Below are 12,605 nucleotides of genomic sequence, written 5' to 3' on the forward strand. Positions count from 1 at the left end.
CCAACTGTTTAAAAATGCTCCAACTGTTTCTGGAAGAACTTGTGAGTACAAGGGCCGTGTGGCACTGTGGACCCCTAGCTGACTCCTGGAGAGTGGAGGTGGCGGAGCTGTTAGGATTGTGCCCACTGGTGAAAAGATCCTTTAACAGCACTGACATGCAAGGGCTGGGCCCGCTCCTCAACCTGCCACCCCCAGAGCCAGGCTCTGCTTCCACAACAGGAGTGGCTCCAGGTTCTGAATCTGGAGTTAAGGCCTAGCGACGGTAGAGTGACCGAAACCTGCACACACACCAGCCCTGGTGACCCCCTTCCTGAATGTGCACCTGTGGCCGCTGGACCGTTCCCAGCTCCTTCTGGATGATGCAGTTACACCATAAGCATAAATGAGGCTTAACGTTAAGTAACTGTGTGGGTAATTGCTAGTAAAATTCAAAGTACTTGGAAGAGATACTTAGAATCAAAACAAGAAAATTCTGAAAAATATTTTAAGACTTAAAAAGTTCTAAACAAAAGGTGATGTCTTTCAAAAGTGAATTTCACATGCAAAACATTAATGACATTTATTTCAGCATAAAAGCAAAACATAGTATTCTGAGAAACCAGTAACTGAGTCATGTATTTAGTATCTATTAACGTGAACCCTCATTAGAGATGTTCTAACGCTGTTGCACAAACACGGTGGGCGGAAAACGCAGCAGTGCTGGGGCCGCGCTGGGTCACGGACCACCGGCATGCATCTCCCTGAACACTCAGCACCTGCTCTTCCTGCAAATGGGACCATGTCTGATGATTTATGAAAGAACATTTGACCGACCCCTTTTTCTCAGTTGGTAAAAGGTAGAAATAGGCTTTTCTTACCCATTACCTAGTCTTGAAAACATTTTTGCATGAAATCAAACGAGCTGTTACCAGAAAGCAATTGCTGCCTTCCACCCGGAGCGATGTGAGCGTTTCCTAATGCAATGATGACAAGTTCTTCAGGGTGACACAGTCTCTTCTGCTGCCACAACACCTGCATTCATCTCCCTTTTTTGCTGTTAAATGAAACTTGTTGGCATCACGTGTCCCGTCCACTGCGGGCGGGCTGGGAGCAAACACGGCTTCACAAGGAGACAAACCCTCTGAGTCATCTTTTACAAACAGCGAAAACGACAAGCCGTTTGTCTCTCCGTGTGCATTTCGAAACAACATGAATGCAACCCGCTTCTTCTAACAAAGCCTGGCCTCGTGGCTCTCTGGCTTGCGGTCTGAGCGGTGGTTGCAGAAGGGACTCCCGGGCGGACGCTGTGCGGGGCCGCCTCACTTCCCGGCTGGGTGTTCTCCATGGGAAAAGCACCTGATGGGGAAGCCCGGGCTCACACGTGAGCCGCAAGCTTCTTTCTCTCTTCAAACTGCTTGTCCACGGCCAGAGACAGGGCCTGGAGGAACCCCTCGATGGTGACAGTGGGGGCCTGGAAAAGTACACGGTCATCACTGGAGGGGCCGCCTCACCTTCAGTGGGGGCCCCTGGCATCCACACCCCTGCTGCCACCCACAGTGCAGACAGCCCAGAAGGGGGCTGCAGCTCACAGGCTGAGCAGTGAGTGCACACCACACACGGCCAGGGCAGATGAGCCCTGCTCTTTACTTCAGAAAAGGCATACAAGGTGGCTACGTGACCCCCATGTCCCGCAGATTACAAACGGCCACAGGGGAGGCAGGGGAGCACCAGCGCAGCCACCCACACGCTGAGAAGGATGAGGAGCTGCAGGGGCAGACCCTGGAGTCCTTTCCAAAGGGCCCACCCTATGTTCGGGCCTTAGAACCAGAGAATCACCATGGCCCAGTGCCCAGAGCTGTCACCTCCCTGCATCAAAAGGCTCCTGTCATGGTCCATGGCCACTGTCACCTCTGTGCTGAGCACTGTGTCCAGCACAGAGGCTGCTACTGACCAGAGCCTGGGTCACTTCTGATTTGAAAGGAACCATTCCAAGATGGGCGTTTTCTCTTCTCAGATGTAAGTGCATCTGCTCTGCCAGACACCCAGAGTCCTCACCACAGCAGCTGCTGGGGACCATGCAGGGGAGGGGGTGAGTGCTCCCGGTGGAAGAGTCTGCAGCAGGCACGGCACCCAGTGGGTGAGGGGATGGCTCCAGGTCGCTGTTCTATGTGAGCTGAGCCCACACTCAAAGAGCACAAGCCTCTGACGAGGCCACCGAGGGCCCTGGCCATGAGCTCAGCACACCACAGAGGCAGACGTGCAAGTGTGTGTGTGCGTGTGAGCAGAGGCACGTGGCACAGCCGCCTCCTCCCAAAGGCCTCAAGACAGCCCGACTGGTTGGGTGTCAAGGTCAGCTCCTCCTCCCCCAGGACCCTGTGGTTTAGAAACTGAGATAAAGTAAGGCTGATACCCCAGGGTTTGTAAGTGGAATCCCCAGCGTGGCTGAGACCTATGGACAAGGTGGGTACTGGGGACGGCAGAGAAGACTCACCTGGATGTACAGCGCATGAGCCAGAAAGGGGAGTTTTCTCAGGACCCGGCCGCTGAGGCCTTCACTCTTCCTGTGTAAAGAAAACCCAGTTCAGAGACAGTGATTCACATGTTCACGTCTCAGGAGGAATTTTCCTTGTTGGCTGAGGCATCCACGGGAACACAAGCCTGAGTGCCCTCAGGTACCCCCGGGCCTCACTGTCTCCCTAGCCTTGTCCTCTGATCACCCCTTTGCCCCACAGCCTCTTGTGTGGGGCTGGCCTCTCCCTGTCCTCAGCTCCTGCTCCCTGCATTGCCCCCGCTGCTCTGAAGCACACCCAAGGTACACCCAGGACCAGCGTCCTTGCGCTCAGGGAATGCATCGCTGCCTGGGAGCTCCAGGTGTGAGGCACAGCGCAGTGGGCACATGGTCAGCAGGCACAGATTTCCCAATAATGGGCGGTTCACAGCTTCAGTGTTGGTAGACGTTTCTGAACTGCTCTTCTTTGTTCCCATCTTAACCGATTTAAATCTCTCCAACAGATTATCCAAATCCTTAAAAAATACTGCAGTCTTCATGTTATCCCTCATTTAAAACCTTCCACACTCTTGCCAGCTTCAAAATAAAATTCAGACTCTGGCCAGAAACCTGAGGCTCTGCCCGCTCCGCCCTCGCCTCTCCTGCCTCCTCCCCAGCCTCCTCCCGGCAACCGCCAGGTCACCCGCACACAGCGCTCCAGCAGCCTTCCCAGCTTCTCGCCAGCTGGAACCAGTCTATCCTGCAAGGCAATGGCTCCTTTTCCCACCTTCCCTTCCACCCTCCCTGGATCCCCAAAGCCATTTCTGTTCCGTCGGCCCTGCGAATCCTTGGAAGTGCCGCCAGCTATAGGGCTGCAGGCCTCCCTGCTCACTATATCTCCTTTGGAAGGAGGTGGCTGTGCTGCGTGTTTCTATACACACTCACACGTGTACACACACACGTACATGCACGTTCACACCTGTTCTGTGTTGAGAGTTCAACCCAGGACCCTCCCTGGTCTCCTCAAAGGAAACAGTGAGTCCCTAGTTAATACAGCAAATGGATTCTTCGTGATTACAAACAGGAAGTCGGTTTGCACCTTGAAATCTCACTCAGCAGAAGGCTCAGTTTCGACACGTTGTTTTCGATGAAGCCGATCATCTCCAGCTCTCGGAGGGTCAGCAGCTGCTGGCGAGGGTAAATGATCTGGCACTGGGGAGAGACGCACAGGCTGTCAGTGGGGTCCAGTCACCGTCGGCAGGAGGGGCAGCACTTGTAAACCACGTCACAGCCCACAGGAGTCGCAACAGTGACGGCGGCACCAGGAAACAAGCTTGCTCTCCCACGCCTCAGCGTACACACCCCGCGTTTTCAAACAAAGAATACAAATAATGGAACATGCCTCAGAAACCAGTAGTGACCTAGCCTCTTTGGTGTTTTGGGCCAAAAATTCTCCTCTCTTGTGTGTCAGGAAGAGAAGGGACCTGGAGGCACCCAGTCAGCCCCTTATCTCACCTCAGAGAGACGCCAAAACCCACAGTGGGCAGAGCTGGTAGCCGGAGCCAGGACTTCGGCTGACTTCCAGAGCAGGGTCCTAGTTGGTCTGTTTGAAAGGCGAGGCTTGCTCGGCAGCACGACAGTGTCTAACTGACCAAGGAGCGGGGTACCAGAAGCCCACTTCATAGAACAACTAGATGTCATGCTAAGTAGCCTTGCCAAGTGTCAGGTGGTCACACTGACTATGACTGCACTCCAATATCAACCGTTCTGACTCGGGAACCAAGAGAAGGAAGCAAATGGCGTCTCTGCACATTTTGGAGGTGTGTTGAGGGTTATGAGCAAAACTAAGACACACTGTTCGTGCATGGGGTGTTGGGGCCTCCCGACACTCCCTCAGGGTCCCTGCTGACCCTGTCTCCCTGCGGCCTCTTCAGACCTGTCCTGCTCTGCCTCTCCAGTGATGCTCGCCACACAGTGGGCACATGGGGGAATGGCACAGACCAGAGGGCGTCAACAGCGCGGGGTCCCACTCACATGCCAAAGTTTCGAAACCAGTTCAGTATCCACCATGACATCTGCATGTCTTAATTTCATATAAACTGCCTGAAATAAGAAACTACCCGTCACTGGGCATGGTGGCTCACGCCTATAACTTCAGCACTTTCAGAGGCTGAGGTAGGCGGATCACTTGAGGTGAGGAGTTTGAGACCAGCCAGGCCAACATGGCAAAACCCTGTCTCTACTAAAAATACAAAATTAACCGGGTGTGGTGGTGTGTGCCTATAATCCCAGCTACTCACAAAGCTGAGGCAGAACAGCTGGAACCCAGGAGGCGGAGGCTGCAGTGAGCCGAGATCGCCCCACGGCTTTCCAGCTCTAGGCAGCAGAGCAAGACTCAAAAAAGCCCGAAATGAAACAAAACTACCCCTGTCCTATGCTGTCCCAGAAAAAGTCTGTCCTCTTAGCTAAAACTTTACGCATCTCCTAGATTCACAGCACAAATGTGTCAATGTCACACTGCAGGGCCGGAGCCCACACTGAAGGTGCGTGAGGACCTCCCACACACGACTTCCTCGCCAGAGCTGCCATCACATGGGGTTCCGAAACTGCTGTAGGATCAGTCTTCAGATCCCTGGCCTTCTCCAGCCAAAGCTCCACAGAGCGCCGCCTTTTCCCCTACCCCGCAGAAAACCTGGGCACTGCTGACCTGCGCAGGCCCCGTGGGCCCGTGGCTGAGACCAGCTCTCCCGACCCCAACCCAAGCAGCCTGTGCCGCCCTGGTGGAGGCCCCTGCTGTGGCACCAGCAGGTAACAACCACCGTGTTAAACTCAGCACTGCTGAAATCCCCGTTCACTGGTTTGCTTGGTTACTGCCCGACTCCCCTAAACGAAGGGCCCAGGGATGCCCGTGCAGGAGGATTTGTCAGGGACAGGTCTGTTCCCAAGGGTGCCAGAGCAGCAGAAACGAGAGCGCGGGGCAGGTCCCTGCCGGCCTGACACTCACCACACACACCACTGTGCTCATGGCCACCCCGTCAGTGCCTAGTCACGGGGCAGGTCCGTGAGAGCCTGACTCACTCACGTGTCACTGTGCTCATGGCCACCGTGTTCCTGCCTATCACAGGGCTGCTAGCCTGACTCACACACTCACCACACCACTCGCCTCACACACCACAGCACTCGCCTGACCCACACACTCACACCGCTCACCTGACACACTCACCACACCGCTCGCCTGACTCACACACTCACCACACCGCTCACCTGACACACTCACCACACCGCTCGCCTGACACACTCACCACACCGCTCGCCTGACTCACACACACCGCTCACCTGACACACTCACCACACCGCTCGCCTGACACACTCACCACACCGCTCGCCTGACTCACACACCACACCGCTCACCTGACACACTCACCACACCGCTCGCCTGACTCACTCACCACACCGCTCGCCTGACTCACATTCACACCGCTCACCTGACTCACACACTCACCACACCGCTCGCCTCACACACTTACCACACCACTCGTCTGACTCACTCTCACACCGCTCGCCTGACACACACCACTCACCTGACACACACTCACCACACCGCTCGCCTGACTTACCACACCACTCACCTGACACACACACACTCACCACACCGCTCGCCTGACTCACCACACCACTCACCTGACACACACACTCACCACACCGCTCGCCTGACTCACACACACCGCTCACCTGACACAGTCACCACACTGCTTGCCTGACTCACTCACCACACCACTTGCCTGACACCACACTGCTCGCCTGACACACTCACCACACCACTTGCCTGACTCACATTCACACCGCTCACCTCACACACACTGCTCGCCTGACACACACCACTCACCTGACTCACACACCGCTCGCCTGACTCACACACTCACACCGCTCGCCTGACACACACACCACACTGCTTGCCTGACTCACACACTCACACCGCTCACCTGACACACTCACACCACTCGCCTGACTCACACACTCACCACACTGCTCGCCTGACTCACACACCACACTGCTCGCCTGACACACTCACCACACCGCTCGCCTGACACACTCACCACACCGCTCGCCTGACTCACTCACACCGCTCGCCTGACACACACCACACTGCTCGCCTGACACACACACACACCGCTCACCTGACACACTCACCACACTGCTCGCCTGACTCACACACTCACACCACTCACCTGACACACACCACACCGCTCGCCTGACACACTCACCACACCGCTCACCTGACTCACACACACCACTCACCTGACACACCACACTGCTCACCTGACTCACCACACCACTTGCCTGACACACCACACTGCTCGCCTGACACACTCACCACACCACTTGCCTGACTCACACTCACACCACTCACCTCACACACTCACACTGCTCGCCTGACACACACCACTCGCCTGACTCACACACCGCTCACCTCACTCACACCGCTCGCCTGACTCACACACACCGCTCGCCTGACACACTGCTCGCCTGACTCACACACTCACACCGCTCACCTGACACACACCACTCGCCTGACTCACACACTCACACCACTCGCCTGACTCACACACCACACCGCTCGCCTGACACACACTCACCACACCGCTCGCCTGACACACTCACCACACCGCTCGCCTGACACACTCACACCGCTCGCCTGACACACACCACACTGCTCGCCTGACTCACACACACCGCTCACCTGACACACTCACCACACCGCTCGCCTGACTCACACACTCACACCGCTCGCCTGACACACATACCACACTGCTCGCCTGACTCACACACACCGCTCGCCTGACACACTCACACCGCTCGCCTGACTCACCACACCGCTCACCTGACACACACACACCGCTCGCCTGACACACTCACCACACCGCTCGCCTGACTCACACACACTGCTCACCTGACACACTCACCACACTGCTCGCCTGACTCACCACACCACTTGCCTGACACACCACACTGCTCGCCTGACACACTCACCACACCACTTGCCTGACACACCACACCGCTCACCTGACTCACACACTCACCACACCGCTCGCCTGACTCACACACTCACGGCTCACCTGACTCACACTGCTCGCCTGACTCACACACTCACCGCGCCGCTCACCTGACACACTCACCACACCGCTCGCCTGACTCACACACTCACCACACCACTCATGTGACTCACACTCACCACACGTCACTGTGCTCATGGCCACCATGTTCGTGCCTGTTATCACAATAGACGACTCAAGAACATGAGGTCACGTGGACCCTGACCTCCGATTGGGTACAGCCCCATGACCACAGCTGCCAGTCCACACTACATCCATGGTGCTTCCTCTGTCAGGTGGGGATCCAGGCCAAGAGGCCCGGCGCTGGAAGAGCCTGGGTAAGCTGAGGACTAGGATTTGTGCAGTGGGGGACCACAGCCAGTCACTAACGTCCCCCACATCGACTGGCCTGTGGCAAAAGAACAAGACTGAGTCCGTGGCCCCGGTTTCCACAGTTGGCTCAACCGGCCACGTACAAAACTAGTTTTTCATTTTAAGACGGGAGTCAATGTGCGCTAACCTACCTTGTGTGGGCCTAACCAAGTTGTTCTTAATTGAAGAAGCAGGACAAAGTCCATCTTAGCTTCTTCACTTAATGGTTGTTTCCTGCATTAAGTGTGTAGCTGCAGTGTGTAGCTGCGGCAGGATGACACCAGGCACACCCAGAAATGCATCTGCTGATAAGATACCGAGTCAAGCAGCGCCGGCAGCCCCTGGAGACGCAGATGTGAAGGACCCAGAGCCCTCATATCTATATGCTGTGTGTCTTTGTGACAGCGTAAGCCCCTGCACGTGGCACTGTTTCCCTCTGATAGACTAGTTTATCTGGTAACTTTTTGCTCGCTCCGCTTCCGTGAAAAACTGCTTCATCTAAGATCCTCCAGCCTTTTCCAAAGTAGGGTATAAAAACCACCTAACTCTTTCTTTGGGGCGAGAGAATTTTGAGCATTATAAAAGGACTCCTGATTCAACCTCAGAGTGTGGCATATTCCTGTACTCGCTTGGGTACAACAAATGTGTATGTTGGAATCCTCCATACTGGAACGAGCTTATTTTAAGCTATCTCAATTAATGAAGAACACGTAAGAAATCACTTATCAAGAGAAAAAAAAATAAAGGTACCTTCATGAGTTCTTCCAAACAAGAGAGGTAGATTTTGAAGATGGCCGCTGCAGAGGGCAGCCCGATGTACTGCTTGATGTCAGCCCTGTCCACGAAGGCCACGTCGATCTTCTCGGTGATGTTGGAGGTGGTCAGAATCACCACGTTGGAATGCCTATTTGGCCAAGAAGCAAGGACCACAGTCAGCATGGCTGTTGGTGACCTGATTCTATCCTGCCCACCGGGTGAGGGGGTGGGCAGGGCGATGGCCCGCAGGCCACTGACAGGAAGGAGAGGGGCCGTGCGCCAACGCAGGCCGAGCAGGCCCCACCTGGCCTTTGCCTGAGCTGCTCCTCCAGCCCCACGTGGCTCATTCCCTCACTGCCTTCAACCTTGGCCAAGGTCTCACTTTTGCAGCACGTCCCTGACTGTGCCACCTACTGTACGTCCTGGTGCCCACCACCACCTGGGCACGGCCGCTCATCATCTCTGGACACACTGTGGAGCTGGATCACTTACCGCATCCACGGTCTGCTCTCCCCTCTAGGTCTAAACTCCACAGAAAGAGCCCGTTGTCTGGTCTGTTGACGGATGTCCACCAAGGGCTCAGCACAAGCCAGCACAGAGCGGGCACACGGTTCCCTGGGGAGCTCGCTGTGCAGGCCTGGTGGGGCTTGGCTGCATGTGTGGCAGCAGAGCGGGCACACGGTGCCCTGGGGAGCTCGCTGTACCCGCCTGGTGGGGCCTGGCTGCATGTGCGGCAGCAGCACAGAGCGGGCACACGGTGGCCTGGGGAGCTCGCTGTACCCGCCTGGTGGGGCTTGGCTGCATGTGCGGCAGCAGCATAGAGCGGGCACACGGTGCCCTGGGGAGCTCGCTGTACCCACCTGGTGGGGCCTGGCTGAACATGAGGCAGCAGCACAGAGTGGGCACATGGTGCCCTGGGGAGCTCGCTGTACCCGCCTGGTGGGGCCTGGCTGCACATGAGGCAGCAGCACAGAGCAGGCACACGGTGCCCTGGGGAGCTCGCTGTACCTGCCTGGTTGCACATGAGGCAGCAGCAGAGCGGGCACACGGTGCCCTGGGGAGCTCGCTGTACCTGCCTGGTGGGGCCTGGCTGCACATGAGGCAGCAGCAGAGCGGGCACACGGTGCCCTGGGGAGCTCGCTGTACCGGCCTGGTGGGGCTTGGCTGCATGTGCGGCAGCGCCACCTCCTGGGCACGTGGTAGAGCAGGGTGCTCAGTGATGGGAGAGCCTGGGGAAGGCCAGCTTTATCTAGACCCTGGCCAAGTGAGGGCAGGCCCTGTGCCTGTGAGCAGGGGTGAGCAAGCAAAGCAAAGGCAGGGCAGGGAGCACGTGGGTCCCTGGCAGAAGGAACAAGGTACAGAGGTTGGCTGAGCTCACAGCTGCTCAGTCCAGCACCAGGAGAGTGGGGCTGCAGGAAGGGCCAGAGGGAGGCCTAGGCCTGGAGATCACCACCCAGGGGCTGACACTCCACAGACATGCAGGCATGGACAGGCTTGCTGGGGGACAGGTAGAGTCCTCTAGAGACAGGCCGGAACCAGGAACACGAGGGAATGAGGTCGAGAGGCAAGAGTGTCTCCTTGCTTCTTCCTGAGCCACATGCCCTTGTGACTGCTGGGAAGGAGGGGTCATGATGACCTCCATCCTCTGGCTGGAGCGGGGGTGCACAGTGAGGTCACTGGTGTCATGTGGAATCCCAGGAAGCAGTGTGGGAGTGTGCCTGGCGCCTCGGGCATCAAAGCCATGACGTCTGGTCACAGGTGAATGTGCAGGTCTGGGATCCCCCCCACAGAACACTCAGCAATGCTGGAGGAAAGGGGTACACGCCAGGAGCACGCACATGCCAGGAGAGAAAGCCACAGACAGGCCGTGCAGACCGCTCCCTGCGGAGAGATGCCAGCACAGCGTAAACTGAGAAGGCCAGGAGAGCGGAGGCCGGGAGAGTGGAGGCCGGGGAGGGAGGCACAGAGAGATTCAGGGAAGGGGCCATCGGGGCGTCAGCGCTGTGCCAAGTTCCAGGAAAAGTGAGCACTCATGTGAATGTGCGGCTGCGGGGCTGTGGCAGGGGTAGGAGCCAGATCACTGCAGACTGAAGCACAAGCCGGGAGAGAAGGAAGTGGATGCAAGGAGAAGGAAGCAAGAGGCGGGCGAGCCCCTCCAGGACCTGCACTCTCCTGCAGCTGACCCCAAACGAGCACTTCTCAGGAAGCCGGAGACGCTCCGTGTGGTGAGACAGTGGTGAAGGCCTCAACAAAACATTCCTCGGCACAGTTCAGTGTGTGGTCACCCCACACTCAACAATCCAGCCTCTGAGAATGCCCTGGACTCACCGGGCACCCTGAGGGCAGAAAGAGCACTTGAGAGAAGGAACCTGAGTCCTGGCTGAGCGCCACACAGGGACACACAGGCTCTGGCATGCCCATCACTTCCCCGTGAGCTGTGCCAGCGGCCGTCCCTCCCTGGGCTTGATCAAACGTGGGCTACGCCGATAAGAGGCCCTGGCCCTGCGAGGCTGCACCGCGGAGATGCGGACGTCCGCCCACGAAGCTCTGCCCTGGGCCGGCAGGCGAGCAGGGTAGCTGCGATCGCCTACTGGCGGCACTGGCTGGTGCTGACGCTGAGGCCGGATGCAGTTCTTCCTTTTATGCTTTTCTGTGCTACGTAAAATTCTTACCATGCCCGAGTTTTCTTTCACATTTTTAACAAACTAAAAACAATTTCTTTAAAAAGCATTTATGATCATCTGCCTCCAGGGTGGAAAAGGAGCCGATACTCAATGCCAAGTGCACTTTTAGGCAGAGAGCTGGGCACGAAGACCTACGGCTGGGCACTTTTCATGCGTTTCTTTGGAGCAAACTTCTCTATCACGTCACAGGGAAAATCGCTGTGTGTCCTGGTTACCTTTTAATCTGATCAATCTGGGTCAAGACGGCATTGACCACGCGGATGGCATCGGACGGCTCGGTGCCCGCCCTGCAAGCATTTCGGGCGGCTGTGAGACTCTCCACCTGTGGGATGGAGCAAGGGCGTCAAAAAGGACAGGGCCTGGCACCTGCGGAAAAGCGAATGAGTGGGTTTCCCACGCCTAGCCTGTGCATGCTGGGGAAAGGCATCCAGCACAGGGCGGGCTGCAGGGCGGCCCGACCGTGTGAGGCGAAGGCCAGGAGCCTCAGGAGCAGGCCGTGTCCCCACAACAGCAATCGGCGATTCTGTCATGAACTTCCTTGTCTGGAAATGCCTACCTCATCAATCAGCACAAACACCAGAGCGTCTTTATCATCAATCAAATCCTGAATCTTCTGAAACATCTTGGTTACCAGCTTCCCGCTCTGGAACCAAAACACCCTTTTAGCATCAATGTGCAGAGACCACAGCCAGGTGCACGGGGGACCCTGACATGGCCTGCTGCCCCAGCTGTCCCCACAAGCCCACTGTCTCTTGACGGCCCCTCGGAAAGCTCCCTAAGTCAGAGAAGCCAGGGTGGCATGGGCAGCATGGGAGGTCTGCCTACCACTCTCCCCTCTGCTTTGAGCCCTGAGCTCACACCTGACCTGCCTGGGCTGGCACAGCAAGGGCAGCCTGGACCTCTGCTCACCTGTCTGTCCTCTCTCATGAGGAAGGAGACAGATGACAGGTGCAAACAGGCTGGGGTGATTTCCTCACAACGAGCCAGGTCCCACCTCACTTCACCTCACCAGAGGGACATGCGGATGCCACAGCTCCTCTGAGGTAAGGGTCACCTGTGATGTCACTGTCTGACCCCTCAGCTCACCAAGGGTGTGCGTGGCAGGGCTGCAGTCCCTGAGAGTGGAGGCCTGACCTCCTGAGAGTCCGTTGAATACCCTGTCCCACCCAGTCAAGAGGGTTGGGGAGGACCAAGCAAGCGTCCCCAGGCCCCAGCTCTGGAACCTTCTCTGAT

At 56.9% G+C, this 12,605-nt stretch overlaps 1 protein-coding gene across 2 annotated transcripts in view; it reads right to left on the reverse strand.

Moving 5' to 3' along the window:
• Positions 1-533: 533 nt before the first annotated feature.
• TRIP13 (thyroid hormone receptor interactor 13) overlaps positions 534-12,605 on the reverse strand; it is a 31,405-nt gene continuing 19,333 nt past the window's right edge. For both annotated transcript variants that reach the window (XM_039480449.2, XM_074387625.1), the window contains exons 8-13: positions 11,929-12,015; positions 11,588-11,694; positions 8,683-8,836; positions 3,567-3,679; positions 2,471-2,540; positions 534-1,450 (exon numbers count right to left, since the gene is read on the reverse strand). In XM_039480449.2, coding sequence (XP_039336383.1) covers positions 1,355-1,450; positions 2,471-2,540; positions 3,567-3,679; positions 8,683-8,836; positions 11,588-11,694; positions 11,929-12,015 — 627 coding nt within the window. In that variant the 3' untranslated portion in view covers positions 534-1,354. The remainder of the gene's footprint in view (positions 1,451-2,470; positions 2,541-3,566; positions 3,680-8,682; positions 8,837-11,587; positions 11,695-11,928; positions 12,016-12,605) is intronic.

The sequence above is a fragment of the Saimiri boliviensis genome, chromosome 1 (assembly GCF_048565385.1).
Source record: "Saimiri boliviensis isolate mSaiBol1 chromosome 1, mSaiBol1.pri, whole genome shotgun sequence".
NCBI lineage: Eukaryota > Metazoa > Chordata > Mammalia > Primates > Cebidae > Saimiri > Saimiri boliviensis.